Genomic DNA, 16,942 nt, shown 5'->3' with positions numbered 1-16,942 from the left:
CAAACCCATCATCTCCCCCTCCATACTCTCAATTTCAACTACCTAGTAAATGTTAAAAAAAAAACAAAACAAAAAAACAGCACACATGGTTATGCACAACCATATTTGTTTATTACCAGATTTTTGCAAGCAGGTTTCTAGCTGTATAGAAGAACAAAACATGAAAATAAATCGTGAACCATGGTTTAACATCAGAAATTATGGGATAAAAATTATCCTGTGAGGTGTGTGCAATGATCTGTACATTAAATATTCATACCTGCTTCACATGCCACTTTTTAAGTTACAACAGTGTAATTAAAATGCACATGTACACACACAACATACATGTGAGGGGGGCTAGATGTCAAAGAATGAAAGGTGTGTAGTTTTTTGGGCCAGAAGCACGTATAAAACACCAGTAACACAGATTTAAATAAAGCACCATCCAGTAAAAGCCTGGTGTCTTACTGCCAAGTGCTCAAAACCGAAGTGCAAAAGTAAAGATTTTTACATGACAAACCGGGTTTTTTTTGTCTCTTAAGTCCCCAAAAGCAACAGCTATCATCTTTCTCTCTTTTTCTCTCTCTCTCTCATACACACTCACACATACACGGCAGCTGCTATAAAAATGTAAATAAATAAATGCAAGCAAATCTTTATTAATTTTATAAATATTCCCACTTTAGCTAATGTTATTCGATTAAATAGAATCGAAACTGTGCTGCATGTACATATGGTTATGTACCTGCAGCCACACTGTGCTGGCAGAGGTAAACAACATTCACATCTGTCATTTTCTGTTCACACCATATACAAACCTGGGTTTAAAAGTGCAGTGCAACAGTGTTTCCAATGGTAGTAGGCCTTCAGAGAGACACTCCCAGGGCTGCCATGCAAAACAAAAATGTTTCACTTCCTCTTCCTCCATAAAGGGAGGGACAATTAATTACAAAATTTACTTACCAAACCACTATTTCCAAAAAGTACTGTACAGATTAAAGGATAATCCCTGTTTATTAGTTACAATAAACTTTGATCTTTTTGTAGTTTTGGCCATCATTTATATCCATAACGATAACATTGCTGAGAACTAAAATACATGAAATCTGACAGGGCAAGAAGCAAAAATGGTCAGACCATCACCCAAAAACATCTGTCATAATCTGTCATTGCACAGAAAAGTAGAGTTGAGTTCACACAAATATGTGTAAGGTACAAATTGATGCAGGAAGTCTGTAAACTGTGATGGATGCTTAAAATGGACAGTTTGACAAATTATTTTACTGTCCACTGTCTTTTTTTCCTCAAAATCAGTTTGACTGACCTGGGGGTTGCTTTCCCCATCTGACTTATTTTTAATCATGTTACCATGTTCACAGATCTCAGCAATTAACTTGGTGAGTACAGTGTTCTTATTGCCAATTAGATGGCCATAACTACAAAAATAAGACCCAAGTTGTTATAAACTGTAAGTATACTTCCAAAACAGCCTACAGAACTGAAGCCAGCACAGTTGAGTGTAGATTGAGTTTGGTTTGATTTGGTTGGCAGAGATGGGGCGTTTATCAGTGTAAGTCAGACTAGCTGCTTTGTTTGGGTCAGCACCTTTCCAGCAGTGGTAATGTGTTGTTGACCCTGACTGGTCAATGTACAGTTTGCAGCAAAGCATAGCCCAATTAATTTTTAACCCCATCTGGTTCAGATCTATTTTCTCTACCTTAGCCATCGCTTACTTTACACCACTACATTCTTAACTGTCATTTGTTGTATTTAATCCTCAAGCCCATCTGGTGGCACTCTAACCACCTACAAATTTCCCATTTTTGCCATGACTGCACAGAATTAACAACACATCTCAGAGGCTGTGGTCAGTATTGGTTTGTCAGTATTAGTTTGTCCACTAACACTTAGTGCTGGTGCACGTCACAAGTTCAAAACCAAATCCCCTCTGAGCAGGCTTATGTCTGGGCCTCTGGCAGTGACCGGCCAGGCTCACATGGCACCGAGGGCCCAGCCACTACAAGACCATTTGTGCTTCTACACAGAGCTTTGGTTGCTGCGGCACCTGTTGTTGACGACGAAGTGCTGCTACCAGTTATGGTGCCGTTGAGGTTCCGGTAGGGCCGCTGCCGTTGGAATGAAGCCCTTCGGCAGGGAGCAGGCATGGCAGCTGAGCCACGGAGGCACACTGAGGGAAAACTCAGACCCACAAGACAGCAGCCCGGACAGGAAATTACCTCATCCTGCTCAGAGGGGCCACTTGGGTCACAGGAAAGGACCTGGGCTCCACTGTAACCATTAGCCCGCCCACCCCACTGCACCTGCTGGCCAATCACAAGGGATGAGCTGTTCTTGTTGTCCAGTTGCTGCAGAGGAGGCAAGGAGGGTGGTCCATTGGAGATGGGAAGTCGCCAGCCATTGGTCCGTAAAAATGAGGAAGAGGTGAGTAGGGGTCCACTAGGTGTTGAGTCCTGGATTCCCTCTGCTGGCTCTGGAGACTTAGTACAGTCCATGGGTTCTGTTAGAGATAAACTCTCCTCCTTCTCCTCCTCCTCCTCCTCTAACCGCTCTAAAGATACCATCTCCAGCTCAACAGGAAGATCTGAGTCCTCTCCCATTCCTTCCTCCTCCTTTAACAACTCTTTCAACTCTGTCTTCTTCCTCTTGTCCTCCACATCGTCCACCATCTCCCCTTTATTTGCTGCCACTCTGATGTCCTCATCCTTTTTCTCCTCCTTCGCCTTCATGTCTCTTGGTAAGGCTACAGTCCTGCTGAGCTCTGGGGTACAGGGGAGCGACTGGCATCTTCTGTGTGGTGCTTGCATCCCCTGCGTCCCTCTAAGAAGATGCGGGGAGGCACATGGGTCACCAAGTGCTGGGAGAGTGAAGGTCAGGGAGATGACAGACTTGCTGGGTGTGTCTAAGAGTTTACACCGCCCCCCATTCAGATCCTGTCTGAGAGAAAAAGGGTTGACCCTCGCAGGGGTCCCGAGGAGAGGAGGGGTCAGGGTTGCCGGGGGTAACATGTCTGACTGGCTCCTGGCCAAGCCTTGCCGTTGCTGGCTGCAGTCGCCGGTGTGACGAGGAGAGCTGTGGCGACGGTAGGGGCTGACATCTACAGGCACTGCCTCTGAGCAAGGGAAGGGGGGAGAAAGAGATGGAAGTGAGATGGAAAATGTGATAGACCAAAAAGGTAGAAAAAAACAAATAACATAAGCTGCCAACAGTCTTTGTTGGATTGCATGATCCAACTGGTGGTATGGACTCTGCATTAGGGTTAAAGATTTTCCCATTATTTTAAAATTCTTATGTGGCGATATAGGTAGTATTAGGTACTATTTTTTAAGTATAGAAACAATTTTCTTTAAGGTACACAATCTTTGAGGTGGAAAAACACAAAATTCCAAACTATCTAGAGCAGGATCTCATTTTTGCAGGATTCAACCCTAATCTGTATGTGCATCTACCTTGAAGTGAGCTAAATGAATTACCTACTGGGCAAAGTGGGCAACCGCCCCAGGGACCCTAGTACTCCAGGTTTACGTTGTGTTAAGAGGTTTGTGCTACTTTTATTGAAAATTACTTTGGAAATTTACTCCATTAAAACACAATAACAGCAGAAACGGTCAGGGTCTTAAAGGACCACACCAGTTATTTTGCATGTTTAAGCCAAGTAACTATCATCCACTTATGCCTTCCTTTAGTACCAGTCATTTCCCAAAACATGCAGCAATAACCCTTACCCCCCATGGTCAGCTGATACACATGTCCTTTTTTATAAATCATGGTAAACATGATTTCGCTTGTAAAACCACCCAAACCACATTTCCAACCAAAACATTTTACCTAAGTGGGATGCACAACTTTGTGAACTTTACTGTACTTGGCAACTGAACACTCATTAAACCATGAAGTGGTTGGTTCTTGGGTGTGAGAAATGATATGGTCGCTACACATCAGATCAAGTTCATTCTCGCTGTTTTCCTACTAATGCCAACCAGCGCAGGTTACGGCTTATTGCAATCCACTACTGACAATACGGTATCAACATACCAAGAAGTTACAATACAGATCATGATTTGAGAGAAATTAGACCTTAAGTCATCAGATTTTCTGTCTGTAACATCTGAGAAGAAATTTTTTTCTGTCTGTGTACCCAACATGTTAGGTTACCTATTGTTTCAATATAGTCAAATGGTTGCATGTTTGGTTTCAAAATAAAATAATTACTAGTATTGTATGTTGTTGTATTCCCTATTTTTATGGAGGGAAATGAATTAACTCTTATGAGAGCTTACTGTTTTATTGATCTTACTGAATACAGTATAGTAAAGTGCGTTTTTATTCTAAGGCAGGACATAAAATCATTCAGTTGCAGGTCAGGAGCTTCAGTTATTGCTCGCATCAAATATCAGAATGGGGAAAAATGTGATCTCAGTGACCTTGACTGTGGCATGATTGTTGTTGCCAGATGGGCCGGTTTCGGTATTTCTGAAATTCAATTCAATTCAATTTTATTTATATAGCGCCAAATCATTAACAGAGGTTATCTCAGAGTACTTTTCATGTAGAGCAGGTCTAAACCATACTCTTTATACTTATATTGAAACTGCTGATCTCCTGGGATTTTCACAAACAACTGTCTCTAGTTTACTCAAAATGGTGCCAAAAACAAAAAACAAACCAGTGATCGGCAGTTCTGTGGATGGAAACCCTTTCTTGATGAGAGAGGTCAGAGGAGAATGGCAAGACTGTTTGGAGCTGACAGAAAGTCTATGGGAACTCAGATAACCACTCTTTATAACTGTGGTGAGCACAAAGCGTTTCAGAATGCACAACACGTCCAACCGTGGGAGAAGACCAAGTCAGGTTACACGTCAGGTTCCACTTCTGTCAGCCAAAAACAAATCTGGGTTGCAGTTGGCACAGGGTCATCAAAACTGGACAGCGGAAGACTGGAAAAATATAGCCTGGTCTGATACATCTGGATTTCAGTTGAGGCATCCAGATGGTAACCTCAGAGTTTTGCATCAAATGCATGAATCCATGGACCCAATCAGCCTTGTGTCAACAGTTCAGGCTGCTGCTGGTGGTGTAATGGTGTAGGGAATGCTTTCTAGGCACACTTTGGGCCCCTTACTACCAACCAATCATGGTCTGAATGCCACAGCCTATCTGAGTATTGCTGCTGACCATGTGCATCCTTTTATGGCCACAGTTTACCATCTTCTAATGACCACTTCAAGCATGATAATGCACCATGTCGCAAAGCAAAAATCATCTCAAACTGGTTTAATGAACATGACAATGAGTTCTTTGGACTTCAGTGGCTTCCCCAGTAGCCAGATCTGAATCCAGTAGAACAACTTTGGGATGTGGTAGAACAGGGGATTTGCGGCATGAATGTGCAGCTGAAAAATCTGCAAAAATGATGTGTTGCTATCGTGTCAACTTGGACAGGAATCTCGCTGGCTGCCTCTTCCAGTTGATTGCTGGGACTCAATACACCGAGGTACAGGTGCGCACTGAAATCAGGATGGCAAACAGCAGTTCCAGAATATCCCATTCATGGCAGCAAAAAATTCTGTTGTGGACTGCATAGTTTGGCACGTGTTACAGCTCCACCAACAGCTGCTATCTGTTCACTCCAGAGTCTGGTTGTGTTTTGGTTGATCTGATGATGTAGCCATACTGTCCACTATTCTCTCTCTCTGCTCGCATCAGCACAATTTCCTCCGCAGTACTTTGGTTGAAACTGATATGGTACAACAGTCGTTCCATAGAAAGTGTAATCGTCTCCTCTTTGGAGCTCCTCATCATCGTATTCACTGTTTAATATTTTTATTCTTTTCCTCTTTCTTCTTTGCTAAATGCTGTTCATTTACTAACTAGTATGCATACTTTCCAGGTCTCATCATCCAATGACATTAGCGAGTTCAACAGAGGAATGGTGCATTTATGAATTATTGTGAGGCCAAAACTGTTCCATTCTGAGGTCAACAACAACTAACTGTCAAAATTATGACACTTTCTTACTACTCTCATGCTGGTAAGTACACGAGTACACCTGCATTGACAGTGCAGTAAAAAACATGACTATACTGTCTATTTGATCCTATTACATACCAAGTGCAATGGGCTTCTCTCTCTCTTCTTCTGTCTCCATGCCCTCCAGTGTAAAGACAACGTCAGTGAACGCGGGACGCCTTTCTGCACTCATCTGAAAACAACACGAGGAAAAAGATACATATATATACGATGATGTTGTTGACTGAATATATTATTAATAAAAGTGTAATTCATTAAGAGACCTTAGTAACATGCTGTCAACAAAGGCACTGGCTCAGAGAGGTCCAATAGTCCATGATGGTGTCAGACATGAGTGAAAAGGAAACTGGAAACATTTATTCACTTCACAACCTTATGGGTTATGACAATCGAGACAGTATGTGTTTGTACTTACATTACAGCAGGTGACAGCGAGGCTAAAGAACGCAGGTGGACAATCCCCAACCATGTTCTCAAATGCATCCACATCCAGACCAAAGTCCTATACAAACACACAGACACATATGTACACAAATGTTCCAGTGACTCAGTGTATTTTGCCTTGATTACTTTATGTCTCATGCTGTTTTCCAAATAATTAATAAAAATCACTGCATCTCAAGTATGAATAACCGTAGAGGCTGCAAAAAAAGCTTGTATAAAACAGTATAATTACCATTAGAATTACACCTTACACAAACACACGTTTTCGCAGCTATTATTGTTAGGACAATGCATTGACTTCCATTCATTGTGGAAAGCCTAACCCTAACCCCTAAACCATAACCATAACCAATTCATGACTAACCCCAACCTGACCAGTTTTGGTCCCCATAAGGACTACCGGTCTTGACAAGGTAGGTGCATATACCGGAAAAGGTCCCAAAGAGGTAACACATACACACACCTTTGATCTATTCAGGTCCTCTCACTGCAGACTGAAGACTGGTTTAATCCGGATCAACAAACTGCAATCTGTTTCCATGTTTCCAAAAAGTTTCTCTTTTCAACAAGTCCTAAAGACCAGTTTGGAACACTTGTTCCCACCACAAAATATCAAATTAGCAAAATGTGTCTGTCAATGAGGGAGAGACACTTCACTCTTCTACGTCACTACTCAACCATACTAAAAAATAGGTATGAAAAGGTCTAGTGGGATATGATTGTTGGCTGACAGTTAAAACAATTGTTGAACGTGTACACATACACACACACACACACACACACACACACACAAACACACACACACAAACACACAAACACACACACAAACACACACACACACACACACACACACACACACACACACACACACACACACACACACACACACACACACACACACACACACACACAGCAACCTGCCTCAGACTCCTACCTCTGTCCTGGGTAAGAAGTCAGGATCAGCCTCAATCCGGGCAATGATCTCACATAGGATGATGCCATATGCAAACACATCCACCTGAGCATAGGAGAGGATGTGCATGTCAGCTCTATCCTGGGTATTTGCTCTGACCATGCACACAAACTAGATTTCAGACAGTAGTAACTCTATGGGTAGTAGAAGATTGATACAAATACAAATTGTTGTGGGTTAAACCTGTAATAAACTTTGTTGACACAAAGTATAGGTGATTTTAAAAATACTTTTTTTCATGCTGTAACTTACAGCAATTTCATTAGAAAGTGTTAAAAATCAAAATAACGTTTTTTTTTCTTTTAGGAACCTAGTTTATTTATATTGTCTTCCTGTGCATCTGAAAAATAAATACTCTAATTCTAGTGACTACTATCTTCCATCATATCAAAGAGCTCTGCTCTCCAAAATTTATACTGATGAATGAATCTCTCAAACCACTGTCCAATGTGAGCCAGAAATAATTCATGAAATTAATGAACTGAGATGGTCTCAAATGACAGCATGTGCCAATTGAAACAAGCACATGCTGATGAAACACAACCATACTTTGTGCATTCTATGTGGTGCAGTTTTTAAACTAATTTTGTGGGTCAAAGTGTACAATAACTCACTTAGTTTCCATTGTCAACATACTGTATATGAAACACTGTGACAATCTCTTTGTTTGCTTGTAAAATGATGCTTTTTTGTATTTTGTTTAGGTCATCACTACTCTCATAATCCGGGCATGAATTGACCTTTAAATGAGATTATATCCTTTCTGCTGAAAAAGTTTTCTTTATTTGCCAAGATTTTCTTGAGTCAGTTACTTTAATGATGCCATCATCAGGCAACCTGAATGAGAGTAAGCAAGTTCAATTTAGTCTGGCTCTTTTGGTTTAACTGGCTTCCCTGAACCTAACATTGGTGATCCTGGCTAACCATTACCACAAAGCTGATTAACTGGCTCAATTAACTCTGTGTTTACCTATTCAGCTATGAGCACTTTCATGTGAAAGAGGCAGAGTTGTTAATTACAATGACATCATCAAAGACAAGAATGAATTACTTATGAAATTAGATAACTGCAGGAACAGTTTGATTATAGCGACAGCTTAAAGTGACATTCAAGGACCTGAAATGTAGAAAAAAAGGCTGCAGAAACATTGAAAATCATTTTCCAAAAATATCCAAATTAGTAAATGTAAGGTTAAGGATACAAATTATAAAAAGCAGTAATTACTATAAATGTCGTAAGTATTCAGTAAATATTTTTTTGCCATTTTGTCCAATGGCTATTATTAATATGTGATGTGACAAAATGTGTGATAAAAAAGTCAATGTCAGACTGTTTCTTCTGCCAAAGCATAGAGGAGAGGAGAGAAGAGAAGTAGTTAATACCTGATAAGATGTATCTGACCAAAAAGTTGTATTCATAATCATGGGAAAATATTTTTCTCATAGAAGACACCAGAGAGTTTACTTTTATTTCCAGTTATCATCACAAATTCTCCTCATGTTATTCCTGCAGTGATAGAATAAGGGTGTAAAGGCATCAACACTGTCAGGAATCCCTTCAGGAATGAAAGACACTTTGTGCAATTAAAATGCAACTATAGTTGTAATTATTATATTTAATGTCAGAAACTCTCCCTCCATATGTTAGAAACTCTCTTTTAAACCCAGAGTGGACACATGGAAAGTCTGGAATAGCAACATGATTCTACTGACCTATAAAAATATCTTTTCAATTTGTAAGTCATTCCTTTTGTCCCTGCCAGCATCCTGTATGAATGATGACTCAGTCTTTCCAGTGATCTGATTGGTCAGTATTTGGGCTATTGACAGGTTTTAATCCGACGTAACCTGCTCTGGAGGAGGCTACCCATGCATAGGTTACCATGGTGATCCACCCTGGTTGCCATGGTGATATGCCCTGGTTAAAAATGAGCCAGCTTCATGAAAGCAGAAAACCTGAGTTAAGCCCAAAGAGAGCTGGCTATCTGTCTAATCCCACTTCATGGTGCAGGCCCTGGTGAGGTTCTTTATGTTTTGTTCTGGTTTCGCTTTTGCATTAAAACCATTGAAATCTATGACTGCTATAACAGTAAAAGGGCAACACAAGACAAGAGTTATAAGTAGTAGTCACTAATGTAACAGCAGAATCTATTTAAAGTTTGCTGACATCAACACACTTAAATCCCTGACTGTAGTGAAATAATCAAGGAAATATTTTATTGCTTACAATTCAACTTCTCACTTGTAAGAAGAAGACTGTGTTATTGCTTCATTCAAACGTTACATAGTGTTGCTTTAATACTGTACTGTACTCGAGTAGGTGTTTGGTTTCTGCAAAGCTCACACAAAGATTAAGCAGGTTTACCTTCTCATCATACAGCTCTCCCCTTAGAACTTCAGGGGCCATCCAATATGGGGAGCCCACAATGGCCAGTGGCTGCTTCTCCATACCATCACTGAAAAGATACCAAGGTTTCCGGTGAAATAAGGTGCTTATCCAGGGTCACTACACCAGTTGGAATTTGTGTAGTTATACCTGATACACTATGAAACATGATGCAGTGCAACAACTCTGCAATGTGTCTTTGCTGAGCGTATACTGTTTAACTTTGTTAACACTGATTATTTTTGGATGCTTTGTTTTTGTATTGGATCATAATATAATGTTTTTTTCCATGCACAGGGAACAAAATAATAGAATTACCTGTGCCAATGATTAATTCATAAATTATGGAATTATTAAAAAATGAAAATAAGGCCCTACCACCAGCTAATGAAAGAATTTATTCATCGCTGGTATTGGATGAAAACCTGGTTATGCTCAAGGACTTAAATAATTAACAGATAATGCAAAAAACACAAACTGAGACGAGTTAAGCAAACTGGGATGTTTGACCCAAGCATAAATAACTTATTATACTGACACGGACATTATACTGACACAGACATTAACTGATTTTAGCTAGTGTTATATGTCAACTTTGCCTCTTACTATTTTAATTACACGTGATCTCCTGTTGAAAGATGACTAATAAATACTCATCTATTCCACAGTCCAAACCAACTGTGGTTACACATACTTTAAGGCTCACAGACAATTTTTTTTTTTTTTTTGCTAAGAATGACATAAGACTTTCTTTCTGAATACAGTTCTGTCCTGAAGATCTTGTTATAAGACAACAGCAAAGGCAAAGACATAAAGATGATAGATTTCCCTACACTGACCTGAAATCAGGGATCTTCTCTGCAAGGCCGAAGTCTCCCACAACTGCAGTGAACACACCATTATCACAGCGAACTAGACAGTTCTACACAGGGGAACAGGTTAGAGGTTGAAGGTTAGATCTACAAACAATTACTGGTAAAATGTGCAAACCACCTCAAAGTACAAAAAACACTTTCTCTGGTCTAGCCATGCAGATAGTTTTGGTTTTATTTGTCCCAGTTGTAATCTCATAAATCAGCCTGTGACATGAGCCCTTTGTTCTAAATTGTTGTTCAGACTACCCTTGTAATCTGTAAACTTTCCATTAAATCTCGACCATCAACTAAAATCTGGAGTTGTTCAGAAGAGTATATCAGTACCAAGGACCCCACTTGTACACTGACTAAACAGTTCAAGTAATATGATTTTGTTTCTCTACATTTTGCCTGTCTTACATGAAGTAGAGAAAAAGTCTGTTTCGAGCTTTTAGATGAAAATTAACCATGTCTTTAAACAATGTGAGTGGTTGCATTGTTGGAGGTGTATCACTTCAGGTACTAGCGAGACACAAAATACAATCCAGGAAGTCCAAGTGGAGAAACTGATCCATAAATTTGAAGTCTTCTCAGATGCCAAAACACTGCACAGCAGTTTATAATACTCTGACAATGGATTTTACAACTCTGGAAAGATATTTTGTAATGCGATTCATGTTACAAAGTGATCCACCAGGGATGTTTGCTTCGATGTATTTCCTGCCAGGCCTTGCCTCATGACGTAGTGCTGCTTTGCAAGACAATCCTCTCTCTGAGCTCTGCAGGCAGGTCCTTCAACCTCATAGTTTTTGCTCTGATATGCATTGTCAGCTGTGTCATTATGGGGTATTGATTGTAGTTTGTTGAGGGAAAAAAATGATTTTATTTTTTTACTTAATCATAAGGCTGAAACATAACAAAACCTGCAAAACTTAAGGGGACTGGATACTTTCCGAATGCACTTTAAACACCAGTTTATGTGTGGGAAATGGTGAATGCATGGTTTTGTGCATACGCATCATTTATACATCTGGCTCCTGGAATTACTGAGGGTTGAAAGTAACAGCAGAACTACTGTATATACAGTATATGAGGGTTGAGTAGCTGACTGTGAATAGCACAGCTTGCATTTAGCTTCCTGGTTGTCCTGGGACCATCCAGTATAATGGTTATTAACATCAACTTTGAGATCGGAAACACTTTTCAGATTTTTTCCTGTCATTAATTTACTTTGTGCCTTCCCTTTCCTATTTGTGTTAGCAGGCGACAGGACGAAAGGTCTTCACTCATCTCCTAGCAGTCAGGGATACAGGAAGTTGTTCCCTTTACTGTAGAATTTCAGCAAAGCACTTCTATCAAGTGTATTTGCCTGAACGTAAAGTCGGTGTTTGTTAATTCTTAATAATGTTTCAACTGTTGAATGAGTAGCTATCTAATGCACCTTAACATTTGATAACTAAATCTCAAAAACGCCTTGCTGTATTAGTAACACATATTATTAGTTTGTAAATGTCTGGAGAAATCCAAACATTCCACCACTTGTGTGTTAAAAGTTATCAACATAGCGGATGTAGCCCTCATGATCCATTCTAGTGTATGTATCTTATTCCTGCATCCTCTACCTTGGAGGTGAGGTCTCTGTGGAATATGCCCTTGCTGTGTAGGTACTGCAGCCCTCGGGCAATATCCCGAGACAGACCGATCCTGACGCCCCACGACAGGTACAGATCACTGTCCAACAGCTGCTCCAGGTTACCTCCATTTATGTACTACAGAAAGAAAGGGAGAACAAAAGAAAGAGTAAATAACAAAAGGAAGGGTCTCCAGATGTAAACATCTATTCTCTGTATATGAGCCAAAACCCACTGCTGAATGCAGTTAAACTGAAGACATGAGACATTTCTACAGTTAAACTGCTTTTAAAGATGCTAACAGTCAGCACATACATGGATACGTACACAGATATTCGTGGGGTTTAATTCAGCAACCGCATACCATTCAAAGGAAGACAACAAACACGAGTCATTTATTACTGTTGGCAAGACACAAACACATCTTATGTTGTTGCCATGGATACCACCCACTCCCAGTTGGTAAAGCATTGTATGTCACTTATGCTTTGTCAACCTGGGTTTGTTTATTAATCTGATCCATGGTGTATTTTGTGTGTTACTCCTTTGTTATGGATATCACTGTCCTATGATCACACTTTCCTGGCCTCCCCTGTCCCTGTGATGCGTTTTATAATATCCTGAGTCATTTTATTCGTACTGAACATGATATATTTTACTGCAATAGGAGCAGAATGCCTCCATGGTTCATGAGCACTAAATGGTTTATGATAAGATGTCTCTATTTCACTTCTAATAGGCTTATTTATGCTTTAAAAACATTTTTTTTTAAAGGAGCAGATCAGATGAAACTGAGTCAGATGAAACTGCTAAGCAGAGTTTACTGTAAACAGAGTCCTCGAGTGGTTAAAAACAGCTATGTTCAGTGACTACTGTACGCCATGTAAATATTACATCACCTTAGAACAGATATATATTGGTAACTGACATCTTCGCAGCGGCATTTGTGATTGTATTTTAATTTCTTGAAATCTATTAATTATTTTGCCATGTAGTTTTTCAGTTATTTTATCCATCACTTGACATTAATCACAAATGTAGAAAAAAAATTTATGTATGAACAAAGCAGGGGAGAAAAAGGAAAGGCCAATGAGAATGAAAGAGGTAGAGTCAAAGTGAGACAAAAAAGATATATAACCCTTTAGATATTTCAAGAAGCTAAGTAAACATGAAATAAAATATGAAAAAATATTTTACCTCAGTCAGAGCGTGGAGTTGACCTTCGTGTACACAAACCCCAAGAAACCTGAGGAGAGGTGAAGAAATGTGATTAAAAAATACTGTAGATCACATTTCAGAATTTTGGTACAATATTTTTTTCCCATTCGCATTCTTATTATCACATTTCACAATTCAAAGCCACTACATGCAGAAGTTGATATTTGTTGACTCTGATGACCCCCTCTGTTTCTCAAAGGTAGTGAAAATGTTATTTGAAACTGCCTTAGTCCAAACTGACTGATGGAATACTTTTAAGATGTGTTCATCTGGAGCCAAATTCAAGTTTATGATTCAGTCGAACAGCACTAATTCTCCAGCTGTTAAGATACTACTTTGCAACTAAATAGACTGATCTGTATTGTAAAAAAATACACACAGAAGCAGGACAAGCAGTCACAGATTTTCCTATTGCATTTTTCTTTTAGTGAATTATCAGAAACAGTTGACTTGAACGCACAGGCTCTGCCTTCAAACTGAGGGTATTGATACATTCATATACAGTGGCTTCATAAAGAATCAGACCCTTAACTTTTCGCACGCTTTGCCATTTTTGCCCTTAAATCTACACTCAAAAATCCATAATCACAAAGTGAAAGCATTTTTTTAGGAAATTTTTGCAAATTAATTAAAACTCAGGAGCTGAAATCTCGCATTTACAAAAGTCTTCGGACCCTTTGCTTTGGCACACGAATTGTGGTCAGGTGCATCGCGTTTGCTTTAATTATCCTTGAAACACGTCTAGAACTTGACTGGAGTCCACCTGTGGCAAATTGAATTGACTGGTTACAGTTTAGAAGGCACACACATGTGTATATAGGGTCGCCCAATTCATACTGCTTGTCAGGACAAAAACCAAGCCATCAAGTCCAAGAAACTTTCTGTAGACCTTTGTGATAAAATTGTGGTGAGGCATAGATCGGGGCACAGGTTTAAAATCATTGCTAAAGCTTTGAATGTACCCAGTAGCACATTGGCCTCAATAATTGTGACATGGAAGAAGTTTAGAACCACCAGGGACCTGAAGATGTCAGTTCACGGACACTTCCCATCCAATCTGATTGAGCTTGAGAGGATCTGCTGGGAAGAATAGGATAAACTGCTCAAATCCAGGTGTGCAAAGCTTTTAGAGACTTGTAGACCCAAGAAGACTTGAAGCTATAATTGCTGCCAAAGGGGCTTTTACAAAGTACTGATTTAAGGGTCTGAATACTTTTGTAAATGAGATATTTAATTTTTTGATATTTAATAGATTAGCAAAAATTTCTATAAACATGTTTTTACTTTGTCATTATTGGTTATTGAGTGTAGGTTGATGGGCAAAATGGCAGTTTTATCAATTTAAAATTAAATCTACAACACAATAAAGTGTTCAGACAGTGAAGGGGTCTGAATACTTTCTATAGGATTTATTTTATCGTTACCTCAACTAGTCTTAAGGCACCCTTCATACTATGCCAAAACTGATGGTTAAACTAGTTTATTAACTATTAACTATATTCTTCTGGAGGTGAGTACCATAATTTTTGGACCGAAGCTGCTCTAGCCAAAGTTCAGAATCTTCTATCAGACTTTGTTCAGAGCAAAAAAAATAATAAAGATGATCCTTTACATTACTGAAACTTGCAAGTACAACACACTGAACAACAGATGGACTATGATTAGAGCTATGTCAAAAGGCAATCCCCGAAAACAAGAAAGAAGACTAAATCTCACATATCTGCACCAAAACAGAAACAAATATCAATAAAAACAATGTCCTTCTAACTTATACTTGAGTCAGTCTGTTGGTGTATGGACAGATACAGTGTGGACTCTGAAGAAAGAACTGGAGGAGAGAGAACTTCAAAGAGTGAGCTGAACTGCAATGAGGCTCTTCCCTGAGACTTGAATTGTGATAGAAGATACTGTCACTCATGACAAACCATACTATTCTAACAATTGTTCACTTTTTTTACTATAATTTCACAATGAAAACAACGAGCAGCAACTGGATCACAAGGTAAATTATTTGAATCATTTAATACCACACACATGATTTTATCTCCCGAGAGTCACACACTGTCACAGACTGGAGCAGGCTTACTCCAACAAAACTTAATCTGTTTAATCCACAAATCTTAATTCTAATTAACCCAATCGCAATGAGTAAAGGGATTCTTAATGACTGTTTTGGCCTTTAGTGTACCGTTACACTGTACAACAGTACATGTGTCCTCTAAAACACGAACTAATGAAAAGAAGCACTGAATGATAGAAGGTGAATTACAATAAAAGCATATTAACTTGCTATGTACAGAGTGGACATTCCACGATACTGGAGGGACATGACACTCACTTAACCCTAACTTTGTAATATAAAGACAAAATAAAATACACCCATTATATCTAAACATACTTGGTAAAATAAAGGCACCACACATGCTCGAAGCCTTTTTAGCTACACATAAATACCTACCTGAGTATGTTGGGATGACAAAGCCTGTTCATGAGCTGAACTTCTCGTAGCATGTTAGCTTTGTTGCTAGCCAGTGTGTTCATTTTCAGTGCCATCACCTGCCCTGTGATGCGATGCTGAACCTGGAAAAAAAGCACAGAAAGTTTATAGTAAGCAAACAAGTCACACAAATGGAGAATGAGATGCAGTGCATCATCTAGAAAACAAAGAAAAAACAGTCATTAGATAGAGTTAAATACTGCTATCTAACTCACACAGAAAAAATGAAAACACCAAGAATCTTGGAGGTTCAGCCAAGCCTATCTGAACACCCTTAGGGTCCTGTGGTCATTTCAGCTTTGGTTCCATATGATACATACAGCAAGGAGCAGTTACACATGTTCTCTCTAACCTCAGTATATGTTGTTTATTGCAAACATTACATTCATCTTATATATGCAATGTTATCTGAAAAGAAAAAAAATTAATCATTAAAAATGAGATTCATTCATTCAGTCATTGCTCCATGTACCGCTACTGAATATGTAAACACTAACCATACAGTTAGCTGGCCAGTGTGTGTGCAGGTTTTTTAGGCACAGTTTTAGGCCCAAACAAATGTGCTGTAGGAAAGAAAAGGTGTACCAAGCTACAATCACAGTTTACATGTCATTTGTGCAAGTGTTTGCAAGTTGTGTCTCTCTCCTTATTGCATATATATTTAAGGGACGATGATGCAAATTACTGCAGGAGAAATGTTAACAGAGGCTGATTTTGTATTCTGCTGGATTTACTAAGGTCACACAATTTGCTACAATGAGCAGGGAAATGCTCCATCTCTGAAGAGGAGGCGTAAAAATAGGACAGATAAGCTTTACACAAGCCAAACCAAAGGTTGTAGCAGGGAAACGGAACAGAAATCTCAATAATTTCATATATAGAGTAATCCCACCACAAAAACATGCATAG

At 39.2% G+C, this 16,942-nt stretch overlaps 1 protein-coding gene across 1 annotated transcript in view; it reads right to left on the bottom strand.

Moving 5' to 3' along the window:
* Window positions 1-130: 130 nt before the first annotated feature.
* LOC120799674 (dual specificity testis-specific protein kinase 2-like) overlaps window positions 131-16,942 on the bottom strand; it is a 32,415-nt gene continuing 15,603 nt past the window's right edge. Inside the window, exons 3-11 of the mRNA XM_040144938.1 lie at window positions 15,995-16,116; window positions 13,516-13,564; window positions 12,310-12,456; window positions 10,673-10,755; window positions 9,813-9,903; window positions 7,409-7,492; window positions 6,446-6,532; window positions 6,109-6,202; window positions 131-3,112 (exon numbers count right to left, since the gene is read on the bottom strand). Of these exons, the coding sequence (XP_040000872.1) occupies window positions 1,941-3,112; window positions 6,109-6,202; window positions 6,446-6,532; window positions 7,409-7,492; window positions 9,813-9,903; window positions 10,673-10,755; window positions 12,310-12,456; window positions 13,516-13,564; window positions 15,995-16,116 (1,929 nt within the window). The 3' untranslated portion in view covers window positions 131-1,940. The remainder of the gene's footprint in view (window positions 3,113-6,108; window positions 6,203-6,445; window positions 6,533-7,408; window positions 7,493-9,812; window positions 9,904-10,672; window positions 10,756-12,309; window positions 12,457-13,515; window positions 13,565-15,994; window positions 16,117-16,942) is intronic.

The sequence above is a fragment of the Xiphias gladius genome, chromosome 15 (genome assembly GCF_016859285.1).
Source record: "Xiphias gladius isolate SHS-SW01 ecotype Sanya breed wild chromosome 15, ASM1685928v1, whole genome shotgun sequence".
In the NCBI taxonomy this organism is placed as follows: domain Eukaryota; kingdom Metazoa; phylum Chordata; class Actinopteri; order Istiophoriformes; family Xiphiidae; genus Xiphias; species Xiphias gladius.
The sequence above is the reverse complement of the archived record's forward strand: the minus strand, read 5'-3'. Positions and strand labels throughout refer to the sequence as shown.